At 36.0% G+C, this 22,516-nt stretch overlaps 1 protein-coding gene across 1 annotated transcript in view; it reads right to left on the bottom strand.

Moving 5' to 3' along the window:
• Positions 1 to 977: 977 nt before the first annotated feature.
• PJA2 (praja ring finger ubiquitin ligase 2) overlaps positions 978 to 22,516 on the bottom strand; it is a 68,806-nt gene continuing 47,267 nt past the window's right edge. Inside the window, exons 7-10 of the mRNA XM_040447023.1 lie at positions 19,959 to 20,070; positions 6,648 to 6,762; positions 6,144 to 6,265; positions 978 to 4,308 (exon numbers count right to left, since the gene is read on the bottom strand). Of these exons, the coding sequence (XP_040302957.1) occupies positions 4,183 to 4,308; positions 6,144 to 6,265; positions 6,648 to 6,762; positions 19,959 to 20,070 (475 nt within the window). The 3' untranslated portion in view covers positions 978 to 4,182. The remainder of the gene's footprint in view (positions 4,309 to 6,143; positions 6,266 to 6,647; positions 6,763 to 19,958; positions 20,071 to 22,516) is intronic.

Below are 22,516 nucleotides of genomic sequence, written 5' to 3'. Positions count from 1 at the left end.
TGAGAATCACTTTGAAGCTGGCAATAACGCCTCTGGACCGTACTCTCATCAGACCACAGAAGAACTGTGTTCAGTGCTGAGCAACATATTTTAAGAGAGCGATTGAAAGAGCCAATGCCAGGTTGGTCTGGAATGGGTATCATGTTAAGAACTGAGAAAAACGCGAAGCCTGAGGGAAAGTATGAAGAGGTGACCACACAAAAGAGACAGGACCTGTCTAGTGTCACATGTGTGCTGTTTTAGGAACATTTGGGTGACACTCTTCTAACAACGAAATCCATCCCTTGTAGGAGTGCTGAGTGACTCTAACTCTGGAGGCAGTGGTTGAATGAAAATCATAAGACACAATTATAAAACGATTTGGCACTAACAAAGAGATGTAGCATTCCTTTCTTGCTCTGAAACTGTATTTTTCTAGCACACGTTTATTCTATTAAGGGAGAATCACAATTCTAAACATTCTAAAGCTTCTAAAAAGAATGATTAGTTTTCTAATGTAATGTGTACATATCTATCAGCACTCAATTTACCTTTCTGAAATGGGTGAGGTCTGTGAATCCTCGGGAAGTCACGGGGAATGTTCCTAAACAGGTAGACTCGATAACAGTCCTATGCCTGATTTGGAGGAAACCACTGAGGAGAGGTGGACCTCTGTCCTGAAACTTTGAGGGTTTCTGCAGTCCTGAGTCAGTGTGGAAATCAGGCTCTGCTGAACCCACAGGATTGCTAAGATTATTAGGCAGGAGAAGGCAGACACTGCTCCTTCAGAGCCTGTCCAGAAGTCCCCCAACTACTTCTGCACAGCTGGGCTCTCTGTTAGGGCCTTCTTAGGTCACAGTTCAAGGACTAAAAAATCATGTGCCCAGGAGCCTATTCCAGACTTTCTTAATAGCTGTGTTCTTTGCCATTAATGCTAAATCCTTCAGGGGTTAAATTATAGAAGCGATGTGACTGCACAATTAAATATTAGAAAGGACCACTGAGTACATCCTGTTTATTGTTTATGATTTACACGGAAAATGATGGACTGGGGTTGTTGAACAATAAACCAATCATTACATTTAGACTTGGGCTTTTGAAAAACTTGCATTCCATTTTAACAGTTCATATATATTTAACAGCTTATATATAAATCCAAATCACAAATAATCTTAAGAGTTAGTTAGCTCAGAGATAATTAAGAAACACAACAGAAAACCACATGGATCTACCTTTAAATATCAGCATTCATATTACAAAGAAGAAGAAAATGTTAAAAAAAATTATTAGGTCAAGTCACTTAACATAGAGAAATAAGAGAAACAATTCTTTTATCAATATTTATACTTATTCCTAATTTACCTTCATATATTCCTTAACTTTTCCAAAAGGATCCAAACAGTGTTTCAGAGAATCAAACTGTATTTTGGAATCTGAACTTTTCCACCTCAGCCTGTATCAACTTGTTACAATGAAAATCCTAAAATCCCAATTTTCTTGAAGAAAATTTTTAAGCCAACTCTAATTCAACTTTTCTCCTTCATAGCAGCTGTTTACAGATAGTAGGGAGCCAAGAATGAGGGATAGGAACAGATGGAAAGCAAAAAGTACAACAGTTATCTTAAGTTCAGCTCTCAACACTGCTGGTTGAGTTTGGAACCAAAACCTCTTAACAACTGGCAGATAATAGCTAAATCTTAACAGGCAAAGAAGAAATATTTTCTTTGGGACAGCTGCTATCTAGGAGAAGAAAACTGACGTCCCTTAATACTGCCTAAATATGTGTGGCTTACTTACTACAGAGGAATCTGTAGCAATGTCAGTTTAACGAATGTCACAACTGATCAATATTACTTAAAGGAAGGAAACAAAAGAGAAAACAAGAAAAAGAAAAGAAAAAAATTAAAAATCACACCAGCCACAAAGTTCCACAATATACACATGAGAATTAATTTTAATCTGATTTGACTCTTTGACACTAACTGATCATCAATGAAATATGGTATGGAAAGATCACAGAGTAGAAAACAAGCAAAGATTAGTTTATACAACAGTGACTATATACATCAGAAGGAAAACATGCTAGCTAATGCAACATTAAGGCCTGAATGTAAGCACTTCCAAAGTCACAGAAGCCCCAAAGAACTCCTAAATTACAAAGTCACCACATTACATGCATGCAATGTTCAGTTTTGTTTTACCCATAAAAGGATACACAGTATTTTGCTGTAAATACCAGACACACATTTACAATATATGCAAAAATTAGAATGCAAGTGTTATGTTCCTTATATTTAAGCCTCAAATGTGCCAACAGTGAAAATTCATTTAAGAATGGAGAAACGAGATGGAATATAAATACTCAGAGAAAATTACACAAATAAAATGTAATTTTGCATTTGGGAAGCCATAGAAATACTCCTTTTATGTGTCCAAACTAAATTATCAATGTACTACTCAGATGGATGTACACTCACAACGTGCTTTACAATTTTACTTGCTCAAATGTGGCATTCTAACACCCATCATTCTCTGGTGCTGATAGCAGATCACATCTGTAAGTTAAATATTATGTCCTTGTTTGTACATTATTTGCCTACTGGGTGTGATCACCTAAATGGAAAACTGTGCAATCTTATTTTGTGGTTATATAATTATGGATGACCCCAAGTGTCAACTTTCCCATAAAAACAACTAAGGAAAGCTCATTTCCTCACTTTTATAGAAATATGTGAACACGACCCTTTCAGAGGGCAAATCTGGGGTCAGGATCTTCTTTTCTCTATTTTAGAGAAAGACAAATAAGAAAGGAACGGTGTTACATGTTCATTCCTGCTCATAGTCACTAGGTGATCATAAAACTCTACTTCCTTTTCACCCAGGGCTCATTTTGGCTTACTCTGAAACTACCTATTTTTATCATTTATTTCCAGGTGAATAATTTTATTAGAATAAATTAGTGTAAAGAAACAAATGCTAAAAATGTAGTATGAATAATCCTTGTTCAGGAAGTCTTTAAAGGAATAAATTATAACACAGTAAGGTTTAGGTATATTGAAAAAAATGTGGCCAAATCTTTTCTGTACCCCATCAATTTTATCCTTTATACAAGTTGGTACAATTAACCTTCTAGTAAGGATCAGATTTCCCCTCAGGATACAACAGAATGGATGTTGGAACACTTAATGCTTGTTTTCAGACTTTCTGAAGTATTTCAGAACCAAGGTTATTTTAAACTATAATATTTATAAATTTATAAATAAATACATATTCTTAAATGTATTTACACTTACACTTATTATAAATGTATTTATTTATAAATTTATAAATTAAGAATGAATATTTATTAAACAAAGGCGCCATGTTCTCAAGTATAACTGTAACCAAGTAGAAAGGATTTCATAAGGCCATCTAATTCATCTCATCATACCAAGCACTAAGCACGCCAGATTGTTCACAAGCTTTACTAACCTTACTTCAAGCACCAACCACCGTAAAGCACTCACGCTTTACTAACCTTACTTTTAAGCACATCCGCCATTTAGGGAAAAAAAAGTTTATTTTACTACCTAACCATTCCAGGGGGATTACATTTAAGATTTAAACATTTTGTCATATTCTAGCTAAAACTTTGGCTTTTGTTTGGCATTCTAAAAAGTCCTAATTTTAAACAAGGATGGAAGAGCAGATACCTTCCTAAAAAACCACTCAGCATTATGAACCAAGAGGTTCTGATGTAGCAAAAGCAAAGGGACCAATGAAAAAGCATGTTTTAGAATTCTCTTTATTTCCAATGAAACCAAATTTTACTACTGTTGTGATCACAGTTTTCACATTTGATGCAAACAGGAGAGCTTAATTACAATCACTTAGTGGCAGCACTTCAGACAAAACCAATAATGTGTGCCACATACGTGATTATTTCTTCCGGAGAGGGTTAATTGGTAAGCTTGACTTTACAATTAATATCAACATATGCAACTAAAGAAAATGGATGCACTGCTTCAACATTCAGCTTGAAAATGTTTAGTACTTTATGCGAACCTAAATTTAGTTTAGAAAGGTTAATATTCTTCTTTCTAAACTATGGCATAGACTATATATAGCATTTTAAATTTATTTATATATAATTATTTGCACATCAGATTTAGAAGGAATTTGCAGATTTACTTTGATAGAATGATCTCATTCGAGTGTTGAGATTTAGGGGGCTTCCGCAGAACTGTCGTTTGAAGGTGGGGCATCCTGGTCAGGCTCGGAGGAAGCAGAGGCAGATGCTTCGATGACGGCAGGTGGGAAATGACGGCGGCACACGGGGCATGTTCCGGACTGGAGGGGAAAGAAAACAAGTTCAGAGCCAAAGGAGAGGTCTTACCTGCCACACAGTATCTTCATCAAGTAAAAACAGTATCATTATCCAAAAAATAAACCAAGTAACTTAAAAACAAAACTTCAAATCCACACAAACCAGAGGGGCAAAATTGTGATGCAATTTCCTCTTCATCCCAATCAGATTCTAATTTCTTTGAGGGTGAATAGTGTCTCCTAATCATGTTTGTATCTTTCAGGTCAGTCATATTTCATTTAGTATTAACCAAGAGTCTACTACCCTCCTTGCTCAGCACTGGTGCTATGGCAGAAAGTGAGCAGGAGGAAGTCACAGGGCATGTCCTCACCTGAACTGAATTAATTTTATTATTTGATCCATGATGCCTACATTAGAGAAACCACGGACTTAATTAATCCACCTATTCATGACACCAAATCATCTCCTAGGGCTTCCCTTACATACACTGAAGCCTTACTTTAGTGCATGTCAAAACACATGGAGCTCAGACCTTCTTTATTAGCCATATAATTCCTTTTCAAAAAGATACGGAGAGCTAAGTGCCTTTTAAATGATAAAAGAAATCTAACTAGGACGTTAGATAGGACAGGGAAAGCAGTCATACTAAGACTACATTTTTGGACCAAAGATTATAGGGATGTATCATCTGGTGATAGATTATCCCCTCACAAATCTGTTTTTCTTCCCCCCAAAGAGATACCCTGATAAAAGTAGGCTGAAGAAATCATGCTGATGAGGGACAAAAATTTGTATCCTAGGGATCTTCTCCCCAGAGGAGAGGCTTCACACAGAAGCCTCTTGACAGAAAGAGACCAAGGAGATTATTACCTTGGGTTATAGCCAAGTCAATGACAATTTAAGGCTGTACAACACACATATATATATAATGTTTACAATTCAAGAATTTAATTTAGCAAGCATTTATTGTTCACTTGCCATACAGACTGGGACCTAACAACAACATTTTATTTACTTATCTTTTTTATTATTGTTTAACGTTTGTTCAGTTTTGAGAGACAGACAGAGCATGAGCAGGGGAGGGGCATAGAGAGGAGACACAGAATCTGAAAAAAGAAAAAAGAGAGAAAGCAAAGAAAAGGAAGGGAGGAAGGAGGTGGAGGAAGGGGAAAAGGAAGGGAGTGGTTGTAGGGAAGAGAGGGAGCTATATCCTTAAGTAAATAAGCTGTGAAAGTGATTTGGCAATTTCTACCTTACTGTCTATAAATGTCCTTATGCAAAAATAGAGTTCAGAGAGATCATTTAAGTAAAACTCTTTCTTTTTTTTTTTAAGTAATTCAAATATAGTTAAAAATTTTGGGGTAAATATTTAAGGACAGTATACAAAGTTGGAATAGGAGGTACCTGGTAGGTTATTATACCATATTTCTCATATACATTTTCAGAGACATTGATCTGTATTAGCAGAATATCTCTACATTATTACAGTACTTTGAGTAATGCCAAAGGCTTTTTGCTTGCAATACTTTGGAAAACACAAATTTCAGGGATATGATGGGAGATCTAATTAGCTTCAGCATAAAATAATTGCTTGACATATTTCATCATTCTTGGAAATGATGAAATATGTCAAGCAAGTATTATCGCCTATATTGTTTTTTAGACAATGTTAGTAAAGTAAAATAGTTTCATGTTATCATTAAACTCTAAATATTAAAAGGTAATAAATTTTTAACACTTAATTAAAAAGAAATATAAACATGTAGCTGACTAAAATAGGCTTAAAAGATACTATCACCATTAACTTTCGGGAGGAACTATTAAAATATTTTTTAAAAAAGTAAAAAAAACACCTCACCTTCTGTAGCCAAATTGAGACACAAGGTTTGTGAAAGAAATGGTGGCAGGGTAGCTCTGTTGCTATATCATCCTTAATATACTCACTGCAACAGATTGGACAGCACTGCTCCTGACCAATTGCTGAAAACAACAAACGATCTGATCAATCCCACAGAGTTCAATTTTAATAAAACTGAAAACCAACATATTAACTCATAGGTGATACCAATGACAGACAAAAGAACCAGACTTTGATTAATTGACAAACATGTTTCTGCAATACATGACAATTTGGAATTTAATAAATACTGGTTTTGTAGAAAAGCTGACTGGGGAACATTTATTCTAGCCCATCACTTAATAAATTAAAAATACTCTTCTACTAGATGAAAGTTTGTCAGAATCTGGTTTCACAAAAAAATAATGAGTTTCTAAAGGTCAGTATTTTATCTTTCAGGTGCATTGATAATATACTTACACATGTAATGTGTCATATGACATTAGAGACCAACTTTGCCCTTACCAGTATGGTCTTCAAGAACAAGGGTCTCTGGAAGGCCATCAATGCTTTCCTTACTGGCTGGTGGATTAGCCACCTCAACATCCACTGCAAGAGACTCTAAATGTGCCAGTGCAGTCTGAAAAATAAAAGTCACAGCTCCTTGTTAGAACACACTTAATTGTTATTATTTTTAAATTTCTCCCCCCACCTTTTTAAACTTACATTTTAGTTAACATACAGTGCAATATGGGTTTCAGGAGTAGAATTCAGTGATTCACTACTTACATACAATACCCAATCCTTGTCATAATGAGTGCCCTTCTTAGTTCCCAAGACCCATCTAACCCATCCCCCACCCACCTCCCTCCATTAAGTTTGTTCTCTATCATTAAGAGTCTCTTTTGGTTTGTTTCCCTCTCTTCTCTTTCCCTTCGCCCTTCCCATATGTTCATTTGATTTGCTCCATCAAATAGCAACTAGATCCATCCACGTTGTTGCAAATGGCAAGTGTTCATTCTTTTTGATGGCTGAGTAATATTCTACTGTAGGTATGTTTACATATATGTATACACATATATATAAGCATACATACATACATACACATACACATCTTCTTTATCCATATATTAGTCGATGGACATTTGGACCCTCTCCATAATTTGGCTATTGTTGGTAATGCTGCTATAAACATTGGGGTGCATGTACCCCTTCAAATCTGTATTTTTGTACCCTTTGGGTAAATACCTAATGGTATTTGCAATTGCTGCATCATAGGGTAAGATCTATTTTTAGTTTCTTGAGGAACCTCCATGCTGTTCTCCAGAGTGGCTGCACTGGTTTCCAATCCTACCAACAGTGCAAAAGGGTTCCCCTTTTTCCACATCCTCACTAACACCTGTTGTTTTCTTGTGTTGTTAATTTTAACCATTCTGACAGGTGTGAGGTGGTATCTTATCATGGTTTTGATGTGTATTGCCCTGATGATGAGTGATGTTGACCATTTTTTCATATCTGTTAAGCCATCTGGATGTCTTCTTTGGAAAAATGTTTATTCATGTCTTCTCATTTCTTCACGGACTGTCTTTTTGGGTGTTGAGTTTGAGATGTTCTTTATAGATCTGGATACTAACCCTTTATCACATATTGTTTGCAAATATCTTCTCCCATTCCATAGGCTGCCTTTTATTTGTGCTGTTTCCTCCACAGCACAGAAGCTTTTTATCTTGAAAAAGTACCAACAGTTCATGTTTGATTCTTTCCCTTGCCTTTGGCCACATGTCTAGAAAGGAAGCTACTCTGACCAAGGTCAAAGAGGTGCTGCCTGTTTTCTACTCTAGGATTTTGATGGTTTCCTGTCTCACATTTAGGTCTTTCATCCATTTTGAATTTATTTTTGTGTATGGTGTAAGAAAGTCGTCCAGTTTCGTTCTTCTGTATGTCGCCATCCAGTTTAGAAAACACTTTAAAACAGTAATAGAAAACTATTTTTTAAGGTGTTATCCAACATTATATGTACCACAATTCTCTTCCTGTTAATTTCTACTGCTTCAGTCCCCTGCCCTTTAGCCTCCTTCTAAAAGGAACCACCATCAAACCAAAACATCAAAAACCAGCAAGAAAAGCACCCTACTTTTCACAAGAATGGCAAAAATCTATCTTGTCTCAATGATATCTACTTGCCCATCATATTTATATTTTCAGACGAGTGGTTACCTCTTTCAATTTATCAGTTCCTGTGTGGAATCAGTAACATGAAAGAAAGTAAACATTTTAGACAAGCTCAACATATGAAAGACAAAATATGATTAGGGTTACCAGATCAATATTCAAGGAAGGTATAGAAGCAAATAACGTATTCCTGAACGGTTATATCTACTACTGGCAAAGAACCAGCACACACACACATGACTAGTTCACTAATATTACTAGGTTACCCGGGATGTAAACCTTATTTAGGGGTTCTGTGTCTACATAAAGTTACTATTCTAAAGAGGATGAAAGGAACAACAGATCATATGACCACCTAGTATAATCCTTTTGTGCCTTGATTAGCCCTTCTGGCTACAATAAGATTAGAAGTAGGTGGGACTTGTAGAAACCCAAGTATCCATCAATAGATGAATGGATAAACAAAATATGGTTGGAAAAGGTACATACAGAGTCAAATTCAGAATATTCAGTGATTACTCTAAATGTAAATGGACTAAATTCTCTAGGGAAAAGGCACAGAGTGGTGATTGGATTAAAAAAGCAAGACCCAATTAACTATATGCTGCCTACAGAGACTCACTTCAGCTCTAAGGACACAGAGGCTCAAAGTAACGGGATGGAAAAAGATATTCCATAAAAATGGAAACCAAAGAGAGCAGGGGTAACTATACTCCTATCACAAAAAGGTTATTATTTAATGGTAAAGGGTGAATTCATCAAGAGGATATAGTAATCACCAACAAATATGCACCCAACATTAGAGCACCTAAGTATATTAAGCAAACAAGTGTAGATCTGAAGTGAGATTACACAACAGTAAATAACAGTAGGGGACTTTAATACCTCACTTTAAACAATGGACTATCCAGATAGAAAATCAAAAACAAAATATTAGACTTGAGCTACACTTGAGATACAATGGCTCTAACAGACATACAGAACATTCCATAAAACACGAACAGACTATACATTCTTCTCAAGTGCACACAACATTCTCTAGGATAGATCACAGTACAGGTTACAAAACAAGTCTTAGCAAATTTAAGAAGACTGAAATCATACCAACTATCTTTCGGACAAAAATGGCAAGAAACAAAAACATCAACAGGAAGAATATTAGAAAATTTACAAGTACGTAAAAACTAAACAACACACTCATGAACAAACTTATGGGTCAAAGAAGAAATCAAAAGATATCTTGAAACAAATGCAAATGGAAACAACAACATGTCAAAATTTATGGGATGAAGCAAAAGCAGTTCTAAGATGGAAGTTTATAGCAAAAAACGCCTACATTAAGAAAAAAGGTCTCGAATAAACAACCTAATATGTACCTCAAAGAAACAGAAAAAGAAAAAAAAAACTAAGTAAAAAGTTGGCAGAAAGAAAGAAATAATGAAGGTTAGAGCAGAAATAAATGAAGTAGAAATGGGAAAATAAAAAAATAAACAAAAAGCGGTTTTTTTGAAAAAATAAACCAAAATGATGAACCTTTAGCTAAAGAAAAAAAGAGACTCAAATATAATCAGAAATGAAAGAGAGGTTACAACTGATACTATAAAAATACAAAGGATCAGAGGAGACTACCATAAACAATTATACATCAACAAATTGGATAAACTACAAGAAACGGGTAAACTTCCAGAAACATATATTTACAGCATACTGACATGAAGAATAGAAAATCTGAACAGACTAACATAAGAATATTGAATCAGCAATATAAAATTTCCCAACAAAGAAAACCCCAGGATCAGATGGTTTCCCTGGAAAACCCTACCAAACATTTAAAGAATTAAAGCCAATCCTTCTCAAACTCTTTCAAAAAATTGAGAAAGAGGCAATACTTTCAAACTCATCTTATGAGGCCAGCATTACCCTGATGCCAATGCCAGATTAGGACATGAAAAAGAAAATTAGAGCCCAATAACCCTGATGAACACACAAATACAAAAATCCTCAATAAAGTACTAGCAAGATAAACTCAACAGCACATGAAAAGGATCATACATCATGATTAAATGGGATTTATCTCTGGATGCAAGAAAGGTGGTAACACACAAAAATCAATAAGTGTGATATACCACATTTAGAGAATGAAAGATAAAAATCGTATGATCATCGCAATAGATGCAGAAAAAGCATTTGACAAAACATATCATCCTTTTATGATAAAAGCTCTCAACAAATTAGGTACAGAAGGAACATACCTTAACATAAAATTAAGACATCCATATTTGACAAGCCACAGCTAATACTATAACCAACAGTGAGAGGCTGAAAGCTTTTCCCTTAAGATCAAGAACAAGACCAGGGTGCTCATTCTCACCACTCCTATTCAACATAGTATTCAAAGTCCTAGCCAGAGTATTCAGGCAAGAAAAATAAAAGGCATCCAAATGGGAAAAGTGGAAGTAAAATTGTCTTTATTTGCAGATGTGATTTTTTTATATAGAAAATCCTAAAGACTCCACCAAAAAACTGTTAGGAATAATCAACAAATTCATGGAAGCTATATAGTACAAAATCAATATACAGAAATCACTTGTGTTTCACACTAATAATGAAATATTTGAAAAAGAATAAAGAAAACAATCCCATTTGCAATAGCATCAAAAGCAACAAAATACTCAGGAATAAACTTAACCAAGAAGGTGAAAGATTATGTATACTGAAAAATGAAAAATAAAAGACACTGAAGATATAATAGAAAGATATTCCATGTTAAGGAATTGGAAGAATTAATATTAAAATGTCCATACTACCCAAAGCAATCCACAGATTTAATGCAATTCCTATCAAAATTCCAATGACATTCTTCACAGAAATAGAAAAAAAAATCCTAAAATTTGTATGGAACCACTAAAAACCCTGAATGGCCAAAGCAAAGAACAACGCTGGAAGCAATACAATTTATTTCAAACTATACTACACAACTATAGTAATCAAAACAGTATGGTACTGGCATAAAAACAGACATACATACAAATGGAAAAGAATCAAGAATCCAGAAATAAATCCCAGCATATATGGACAATTAATATTTGACAAGGGAGCCAGGAATATTTATTGCAGAAAGGATAAGGTCTCTAATAAATAATATTGGAAAACCCACATAATCACATGCAGGAAAACCCAACTGCATGCATGAAACTGGACCGCTAACTTAATACCATTCACAAAAATTAACTCCAAATGGATTACCAACTAAAACGTAAGACCTGAAACCATAAAATTTCTTTGACACTGGTCCTTGATACTGATCATGGCAATTAATTCTGGGGTATGATAATAAAGACATAGCAACAAAAGCAAAAATAACTAAGCAGACTACATTAAACTAAAAAGCTTCTGCGTATCAAAAGAAACCATTAACAAAAGGAGAGCCCACCTACAGAGTGGAAGAAAATATTTGCAAATCATGTATGTGGTAAGGCACTGATATCCGAAACATGAAAACTCATACAACTCAAAAGTAAATAAATAGATAGACAGATATAAAAATGGGGAGAGGGACTAAATAGACATTTTCCCAAAGAAGACATTCAAAAGAGTAAGTACATGAAAAGATGTTCAACATCACGAATCATCAGAGGAATGCAAATCAAAATCTCAATGAGATATCACTTCACAACCGTTGGAATGGCTATTACCAAAACAATAAGAAATAAGAAGTGTTGGAGAAAATACGGAGATAAGCAAACCCTTGTGCACGGTTGGTGGGAATGTAAATTGGTACACCACTGTGGAAAACAGTATAAAAGTTCCTCCAAAAATTGACATAACTGTCCTATGATCCAACAATCTCACTTGTGGGTATATATCTAAAGTAAATGAAATCAGGATCTTGAAGATATCTGCACTCACATGTTCAATGCAGCATTATTCACAATAGCCAAGGTATAGAAACAACTTACTATCTATTGACAGATGAATGGATAAAGGAGATACACACACACACACACACACACACACACACACACACACACACACGAATATTATTCCAGCCATAAGAAAGAAAAAAAATCCTGCTAAGTGAAAACAGAACCTAAGTACTATATCATATAATTTATATGTGGAATCTAAAAAACCTGAACTCAGAAACAAGAGTAGAATGGTGATTGTCAGAGGGTGAGGAGTAGGGAGCAGGAAGATGTGGTTAAAGGGTACAAACTTCCAGTTATAAGATGAATAAATCCTGGGGATCTAATGTATAGCACGGTGATTATAATTAATAATACTGTGGTATATAGCTGAAAGTTGCTGGGACTAAAAATCTTAAACGTTCTTCCCACAAGCAAGAAACAGAAATTATATGAGGGGTCACTAGCCCTACAGTGATAATCATTTTGTTCCATATAAGTGCATCAAATCAACATGCTGTACATCTTAAACTTACACAATGTTATATGTCACTTATACTTCAATAAAACTGAAAAAAATGTGGTATATACATACAATGAAATATTACTCAGTAATTAAAAGGAAGGAAATTCTGGCACATGCTACAATATGGATGAAACTTGAAAGCATATGCTAAGTGAAATGAACCAGTCACAGAAGGATAAATACTGTATGATTCCACTTATATGAGGTCCCTAAAGGAGTAAACTCGGAGAGATGGAAAGCGGAATGGTAGTTGCCATGAGCGAGGGAGAGGAGGAACAGAGAGTTATTGTTTATAATGTACTTGATGCGAATTAACTGTATTATGGTTAGAAGGGGTAAATTTTACACTATGTGTGTTACCACAATAAAAAGCAAACTTACAGGAGGAAGATTCTGCCTGACAGTTAACCCTGTGTTGTCTTGGATGGCAAATGTTAACCTTTTGTATACTCTTTAGGATTTAGCCCAGATAATCTCACAATGAATTATGTCTTTCCAAAAAGGATTTGAGATGACTTACAACAGAGGGTAGGGCCGAGACAAAAGCAAAAAAAAAAGAGAAAGCAAAAAAGGTTCATCGTAAGAGTTAGTAAATACAGTTAATAATACTGAATGCCAATTTGACTCTGGGTTTGCAGAGAGAGCGAAGAAAAAGTGTGCCAGAAATTCAATTAACTCTTAGCTCCAAGTTCACCTTTCATTCTGTTCTGTGAAATAGATCTGGGCCTTCTGAACACTTTTCCCTTGTCAGCTGGCATGACCTTAGGCTTTGTCAGTAGAGAGCTCTGGACAGACATCCCAGAAGAACTTTGCTTCTTCTTCTAGTGGGCTTCCTGGGCAGGCCCCTGTAGTGTGTAAGGGTTCGCTATTGTGGGCTTCTGCATCACAGATGGCTTCTCCAGCACCAAGGTCCTTCTGTGCAAGTAGCTTCTCCAGTGCCTGGCTCCAGAAGTACATGCAGTTTCCCCAGTGCCTGACAGCTGCAGTGTAAGGTAGCCAGCAGCTTCCCCTGGCACCCATCTTAGGTGGCTTTGCAGGAGTGTGCTTCCAGTTAGTCACCTCCCTGTGAACAGTTTCTCCAGCACTCCAGTGGGCAGATTTTGCCAAGTTCCATATGGTAGATTTCCAGCAAGTTCTGCCAGCACAGTAGTACAAACATTTCTCTAAGCGCCATGGCTCTGTCCTTCCCAACACAGTCTGGATCTCAGCCCTGGTAGCGGGGGTTGCACTCTATCTCAGCCCTAAGGGTTATTCCTTAGATCTGCTATTCCTGCTCCTGGCCAACAGTAATGGAATGTTATCGATACAAACCCTGATTACAAATAATCTTATTAGTCACAATCAAACTACCACTGTGATCCACTGCAATGAAGTGCCAACTAATACATGTGTCTTGGGAGGCCAGGTGGTTACTGCACTTAACCTTATGGCAATAATGATGACTGTAAAAACTAACATGGGATGGAATGTTTTTGAGTGCACTTGCTCGCATACAAAGAGAAAAGGACAAACTTAGGCCCGTTAACTCTCAGAGCAAGGTACTGTATAAGAACCAGAAAGTAGCCCTGACAGCCCTAAAACAAACATATTATCTCTGAAAATCAAAAACAAAATTTAATTGTGTGAACTGTTGAATTAAAATCAGAGTTTAATGATGTCTTGTGAAGTTTCTTGAAAGTTGAATCACTGACTGGTTAAATCAGGATTCTGAAACTTAGAAATGGGAATATCTGATTGGACTCAGACGAAACAGTGGACTATGCTGAATCTCCAAGCCACTCTGAGCCTCCTTTTACCAGAAGTAGTGTATGCTACACAGACCAACCTTCCTCCACTTAAAAATCCCGTGATCATCTCACTTGGAGTGTACATGTCTTATTACTTCTATACCCACAGTAAAGTTATCAGGTAAGGACATCTCCCAAAAAGGCATGATCACCGAGTACACATACTCTTCAAAAATGTAGATTTGGGTCACTCCACCAAGTAAAGAATCCTAAGCAGCTGAGATTCTTGCTGAAGGTACAGAAAATATGGAATGGGTGATGGATGAAGGAAACCACAGCTATCAGTTATAGCCCGTGACCAAATATAAAAACAAGGACGAGTAGGCTTTGCATATTTTCTGTTTGTTATGTGTTTATTTGCATCTGCTAACCACTGTCTTTTTCTCTTTCCTTCCAATTTTTATTTCATATAGCAGTTAATTTTACAATTTAATCTTATATAAGAGAATATTCATTGTGACTGAATGAATTTGTGGAGTGATTAATAGTTAGTGATGGACATAATGACTCTTGGGAGTCTGTTCACATTTGTTCATTCTAGAGAAAGAGTGAAAACTTCATTTTAAGACTAGCTGTGGGGTGCCTGGGTGGCTCAGTTGGTTAAGCACCGGACTCCTGATTTAGGCTTGGGTCTCAGTTCATGGGATTGAGCCCTGCATCAGGCTTTTTGCTAAGTGTGGAGCCTGCGTGGGATTCTCTTTTTCTCTCTTTCAAAATAGATAAACTTTAAAGAAAAAAATAACAAAAACTAGCTATATCTTGTTAGGTGGAAATAAAGTTGCATTGCTGTTGCATAGAGTTCAAATTTGTGTAGAAAGGTATATATGGGATCCAAGTAATCAAAGGGATGGACTGTTCTCCAGTTACTGATTACTGCTCCTCAAATCCAAATTAGCTATTTTTGTCAGCTCTGTGAAAAAGGATTTGGGCTATTTAAGTATTTTCCTCTGATAGCTGTCACAATGTTAATTAAGCTTTGTTCACAGAGGATGCTGAAAAGACACTGCAGGAGGAAAAGGGCTTCACTTCTAATCCCAGTGAGCCTGTTTCACCCAGGCTTCCATGGCATGCATGGTTTTCTCCAGCAGCAGACTTTCCAACGCCCACAGCTTCTCCAGCATCTTGCTCTTGTAGTGCATGCGGCCAGCAGCTTCCCCCAGCACCCACCTTGGACAGTTCTGGAGCAGAGTGCTTCCAGTGAGACATCTCCCTATTAACAGCTTTCCTCAGCAGCACCCGACAGGGCTGATTTCCAGCAAGTTCTGCCAGTGTAGCACTACAGTGACTTTGTTGCCATTCAGTGAGCCACAGTTGTGCCATCTCCATCAAAGTTTGAATCCGAGCCTTGGAGGTGGAGACTCTTTCTTAGGTGATCTTAGCCTAATGTGTGGGAGCCATTCCTTACATGTGCATTTTCTGTATTCTTTAGAAATATCTTTAATCCTTACTAAGCAAATCTTTGTTACTTTAATCCCCTATTATAGTTTATAGTTCTTTATATTAAAATTTCCCCTCAGGAAATAGAAAATAGAAGGTAATAGCCTATTATTTGTCCCTCCTTTCTCATATAACTATAACCATAAATCTCCTCCAATTCCTTGTGTACTTCTCAAGACAGACTGCAAGAACTCCTCTGTGCTACTCCACACATAAAAAAAGAAGGGATATTATTTACAGTAAGTTCCATTTGGGGATGCTACTTATGCTTCGACACATGTTTGTTGCAATAGGTTCATTATTCCTTTCTGATGATGATTTGTATGTCTGTAGTGCTAATAAATGCCTGGAATTTCATATATGTAAAAATAATTTATTGCCTTGATACTGACAAATACTTAAGGTGATCTGGAGTCACGTACAAGCAACAAGAGTTAAGAGAGACCATTCTGAAACCACTGCTATGAAATCTGTAAAAATATAAAAATCTATCTACACTTCAGGCAGTATAGTGTATTTTCAAAAGTTACTCCAAGTCTCAGAAAGACAACTAAATAGGATGAAGAGCACAACTGGAATATATTTAGATTTAAAGTAGCATAATCCTGTGTCAGAACAAAATTTAGTTTTTAAAGAATAAAACACAATTCAGTTTTTAAAAAATGAAGATTTATAACAAGTGACTTAATACTGATTTTCAATGATCACTGAATCCACATGTGCTAGATGATTACGACCTGGCTGACTGCTGATTTGAATAAATCTTTGAATACAGCCATTTATAAGAGAGCTAATCACTGCACCAGCTATTTCGCTAAGTGCTTTAACAGTGTCACAATCCACAAGGTAAATTTTATTACTCCCGTTTTGTAGATGAGGACCTGAAGCTTAAGGAGGTTAAGTGAAGAGTGCAAGGTCACAAACCTAAAGTTCATGTACTACCTTCCCAATGCCTATAACCCAGTGTATAGGCAGTGTTCTGTAAGTGTATAAAGACTTTCTAGGGAGCCAAGGGCATGGAGTCTTAAGAGACTAAATTTCAATTCGTTTAACTTTCTTATGTAACCCTTCCTCAAACTGACCTTCTGAAGAATATACCCGCAGTCAAAGTACCGTGCTGGTTCTCTGTTCCCATATTCCTTTTTATACTAACCTTTTCTCCACTTTATAAATAAAAGCATACTTCTTACCCATTCAAAGGGGCACTTTCAAATACTGGGGTCACACTGAACTAACGACTAAATAACAAATTTTGTAGGTGGCTTCCAGTCATCTGCTTTCAAAAAAAAAAAAAAAAAGGAGGATCTAAACAATCTGTCAAGTTGATGTGATTTGGGCAAATATCTCAGAAAAACTAAGTGACAATGCTATGATAAACTCCTTCCATCCCTATCAATTTATTTATGTGAACAAGGTTTCTCAAGTTTACATTTATAAATATGAAAAACAAATAAAATTGATGCTCGACTAGATCTCATTCTAGGAATAAATAAAATTAACTCATAATAAGGAAGGAAAAAGTCTCCCTCTATCTTATTAAGAGATATATTTCTAGTAAAATTTTACATTTAAATATTTATCAACATTTAGAAGTCTGTTTTTGATCAGTTAGATGCTAACAATTTTAAATCAATCTAAACCACTTTATTTATATTTAAATTCTTGAACATACTTTTATTGCAAAGAGGTATAATAAGGTAAACAATATTACTTAGGGTTTATGCTAAAAAACTTTAAATGTGAACATAAATGTGCAAAGGGAAGTATTTTTCAAAACTTGTTCAGAGTAAAAAGCTTTAATATCATTGTTTCAAACAGTTAAAGATCTTAAGTATTTTGTCCTTTTCTCACTCAAATTTGAGACAAAAGTATAGGCAAATATTTATTGGCAATATTTTCACCAATAGCCACTACCTGAGATAACAGATCAGTCTGGTATTGGGAAAATAAGAGAAATGAAAACAACCAGTGCTGAAAAGAGATCAGGCTGCTTGAGAGAAAAACAAATAAAAGCACTCAGTTTGTCTTATTAGTTGCTTTTCTTTCATTTAAAGAATGCTGTTAAATTTAAAAGAAAATATCATAAATTATAAATTAATACAGCCTCACTTTTCAAAATGATTAAATAACTGCATAGTAGGCAGAAAAATAAAGATTTCTAGAGAGTGATAGGAAGATGGAACTGTATTGATTTTCAGTCAAATTCAAATAAAATAAAGAGCACTAAATCTGAGGAAGCTGCTAAACTGTAGGGAAGGAAGACACAACACCACTCATTAGTCAGAACAGAAGGACAGATGGTTAAGAGTGACAAGTGGCAGTGTCACTGGGTTCCCAAAGAGCAGAAGTCATGTGGGGACTGTAAGTTCCCTGGACATACTAGTCTTTCTTGACTCTGGTCTTTGCACACACTGCTAGTGCCTTCACACGGTATGATGCCCTGCCCCCGACCAATCCTTCTGGTGCTTCTTTCAAGACACCAATCAAATGTCACAATTCCTACTGGTAACAAGAAAACTTCTATTAAAACTTCTATTTTAATTTTCAAAACATGGACCACTAGCATAATAATGGGAAAAACTATGTAAACACTGTGAAACTAGACTCTAGAATGGATATATTCCATTGTGGTCACTTAAAATTTATTTATCTCAAAAAAGTTAGTGATTCTTTACCTTTACATATTATATTCCTGACAAAAGTTATCACACTGTGCCATTATTTCATGTGTCAGAATTGACTAAGGCAAGTTAAATAATCTGGGAAAAGTCCTAAGTGTATTGTCTTAATATGTTCTTTCTGACTTTCCTCCTACTACACAGTATTTCTATGGTTCCTTTAAAAAAAAACACACCACACAAAGCATAATCAATCAATGATCTCCATGGAAGATTACTCAGATGTAAAAAAAAGTGATCTCACAGCAAAACTAACTTAAGTGTGTGTGCGTGTACATAAGTGTTTGTGTGTAGACAGGTCAGTCTGTCTACCTACCCACTGTATACTTTATGAATCTAAACTGTACTTTCTAACCTCAGAAAATGTCAAGATAAAATGCTGTTATAGTCCCTGAAAGTTCTCGCATTTATTTTTGTTCTCTCACTTTTGACTCACTCACATTATTACTGTTTTTCTACTTGGAAATCACTTCAGAAATAGTAATTTAAAGAAAAGATTTCTAACAATGAAATCCACAAGTGCAGTGAAAGTTCTCAAACACGAAAATGCTTGGGCTTTTGACCTTAGGCAAATACAATCATGAGTATTTGTATTGCAATCAAATAAGGAAAAGAAAGCCAAACAAAATTATGTGCTACATTTATTTAAGTGTATTTGTATATGGAGATAATGGAAATAAAATTGCTATATTCATTAAGCAGCAAGGTAGTATTTAGAAATTATGAGGACAAAAAAGTGGAAGTGATGTATAATATATTCTTAGAGATCTTCAATTTCATTTACAAATATACCTGTGTCTGTCTAAAGTAATCAGATTCAGGGGTGCCTGGGTGGCTCAGTCGGTTAAGCGTCCGACATTGGCTCAGGTCATGATCTCATGGTTCGTGAGTTCAAGCCCTACATTGGGCTCTGTGCTGACAGCTCAGAGCCTGGAGCCTGCTTCAGATTCCCTATCTCCCTTTCTCTCTCTACCCCTCCCCCATGCACTTGTGTGCACTCTCTCTCTCTCCCTCTCAAAAATAAATAAAACATTAAAAAAAATTCAGATTCACAGACCCAGATAACTTAATAAAGGAAAAGTCTATTTTCTAAATGTAAGCAAAACATTCTCTATTCTGCAGTAAAACCTGGGAAATAATGCAATTAGGAAAACTGGCAGAATGTCTAGTGTGATTTATATACACAAACTAGTGGCAATCATTAATCAGGAAATGCTATTAAAGTGATGAAAAATTATTCACCTTTTCCTAAAAGCAATTAAAAAAGCCTTTAATTTTTATCATTGTGTATCCCACCAACTTATATATAGGCATCAGAGTGACTACAATACCTCCATAGCCTGAGCTAAGCGTTCTTCTAGAGCCATGTAGGTGAGGAACTGAGGATCCACATAGGAAATAGCTTCAGCAACTCCTAGTCCATCTGCAAAGCCATCAAACAGGCTGGAAAAAAAAAAATATAACCACGATTAGGGATATCTTTATGGTGAAGACATAATTATATTAGCATAATGATAAACCAATAAATATACTATAAGCAGAAAACCTTAAAATATTTTAACATAAATCTTATGTGGTAAGAGGCAGGATGAACCCAACAGAAAAATGAAATACTAAGCATAAGGAGCTAAGACACCACTACCTCTCCTAATAAGCTGTCACAATCACACACAAAATTTGTGGGAAAATTCTTTTTATGTTTCTAGTTCTTAGTTCCAACTCGGGTGATTGCTTAAGGCTGGTATAAAGGTAGTATTTTTCTCCCCAATTCTGTCTCATATACTTTGTTTGTTTGAGTTTCCAACCTAAATTTAGAGGAGAACATGGTAAAGACAATTACTGCATTTATTTCAATTCTCTCATTAGACAAAGCCTCTTTTCCTTCTCTTACCTTGTACTCCTTAATTATTTTGGGCTTAAAAATATTTTATTTTCTCAAATCTTTCTCCTTAATCTCTCTTCTATTCTTCTGAGAACTAGGCCTCCTCCATTATTATTCAGATTGAAAAATACTTAACTCTTGACTGCTCATTTTTATTGTTTCTTTTTACTAAAGGATTTCAATCCCCTTGAAGAAAACACTGTATTTTATTCTGGTCCCAATCTCCTTCCTCCACCCCTAGACATACACAGATTCCTCCTTTTCCTGTAGTTTTGGAGATACCCATTTCAAAATTCAGGAACCCTAAATAACTCCTCAGTCCTCTTTTTTCTAATCTTGCCTCCTTGGCAATGACATTCAAGTCCACTTCTTCAGTTATCTAAACCTCCACCTAATTCCAAACTCCCTCTTGAGCTCCTGACCTACATTTTTAGTTTTCTATGGGGCAGTTTACCTCATTTAACACCCACCACCTCAAATGTACCTCCAAAACTGAGCTTATTATGTCTACCTAAAGGCAACCTTCTGTTGACTTCTACAGTCCTATCAGAAGTTGAATACAGGGGTGCCTGGGTGGCGCAGTCGGTTAAGCATCCGACTTCAGCCAGGTCACGATCTTGTGGTCCATGAGTTCGAGCCCCGCGTCAGGCTCTGGGCTGATGGCTCAGAGCCTGGAGCCTGTTTCCGATTCTGTGTCTCCCTCTCTCTCTGCCCCTCCCCTGTTCATGCTCTGTCTCTCTCTGTCCCAAAAATAAATAAACGTTGAAAAAAAAAATTAAAAAAAAAAAAGTTGAATACAGTCAGGAACATCCAGTTACACAAACCAATTCAAAATAATTTTGATGTCAACTTTTGTGCCATCATTAAAATTACAAATCTACTGCCAAGAAATACAAAAGTGTTATTATGAAGATAATAGCTTAGTACCATCTAAAAATCAGCAGACATCACATAGTACAAAGAAACATCCTCATACCATCACAGATTTTAAAATTAGAATTTATACAACAAATTAGCAAATCCAACCTCCCCTGCGACACTAGAACCCCTTCACCTAGCAGTGAGACAAGGCAAGGAAGGAGAGCCCTGGAGCCGGTAACACAGGGATTTACCTCTACATTGAACTGAGTCAGAGTCAGACAACGTGAAAATTTTATCTAACTGCTTTTTCAGCTATAAAACAAATGAAATGAGTTGATGCACACACGCGCCTGGCACAGAGCTGGCACCACGGTCGTGGCATCCAGGAACCAGCAGGACTCCATGTGGAAGAAACACTGCTCTCTGGGGTGGTACATGCTGTGCGGAAGAGCTTCAGAAGTATGAAGCTCGTGTGAAGTTAAGTGCTCTAGTTCTGCCTGCTGAAGCAGCGAAAACTATGTCCCCTTTTCCTTTGCAGAAAACTCCTTCAAACGGTTAGAGCCAACTATCTCCGAATTCTTTTCTTCTCCAGACTAAACAAATGTAGACATTCAAAGAATAGTATCTGCCTGTAATTCGGTTACTGCAAAATAATCAGCTAACATTAAAAATTCTAGCATCATTCATCTGGCAATCACATGGTAGTAAGTGTTTGAGACAAAAATCACTAATGATACTAAAAACAGTGGATGGAAGTTTGATAGTTTGAGAAGAAACAGGTTATTTAACGTGGTCTCAAAATATCTTCCCACTAAATGCCTATTATTTGTTTTAAAAAATGGCAACAGTACAGTGAAGAAATCTGAAAGATATCCCCTCAAGCAAATGATCGCAATTAACATCACAGAAATGGGACAATTTGGCATCACGTGTCTTCTGATATGGACTAAGAAAAATAAAACATCGTTTCTGTGGCATTCCTGCTAACAATCTTTTAACTTGAATCTAATCATGACATCAGGAAAATCTACACTAAGAACCGTTCTAAAAAATAAATGGCCTATACTTTTTAAAAATGTCAAGGTTATGCAAAACAAAAACCGAGAAATGTTCCAGATTAAAAGTGACTCACGAAACATGTTAACC

This window comes from Herpailurus yagouaroundi, unplaced genomic scaffold (assembly GCF_014898765.1).
Source record: "Herpailurus yagouaroundi ecotype Mexico unplaced genomic scaffold, PumYag 29, whole genome shotgun sequence".
Classification (NCBI taxonomy): Eukaryota; Metazoa; Chordata; class Mammalia; order Carnivora; family Felidae; genus Herpailurus; species Herpailurus yagouaroundi.
Note: the sequence above shows the minus strand (reverse complement) of the source record. Positions and strands in the feature narration are given on the sequence as shown.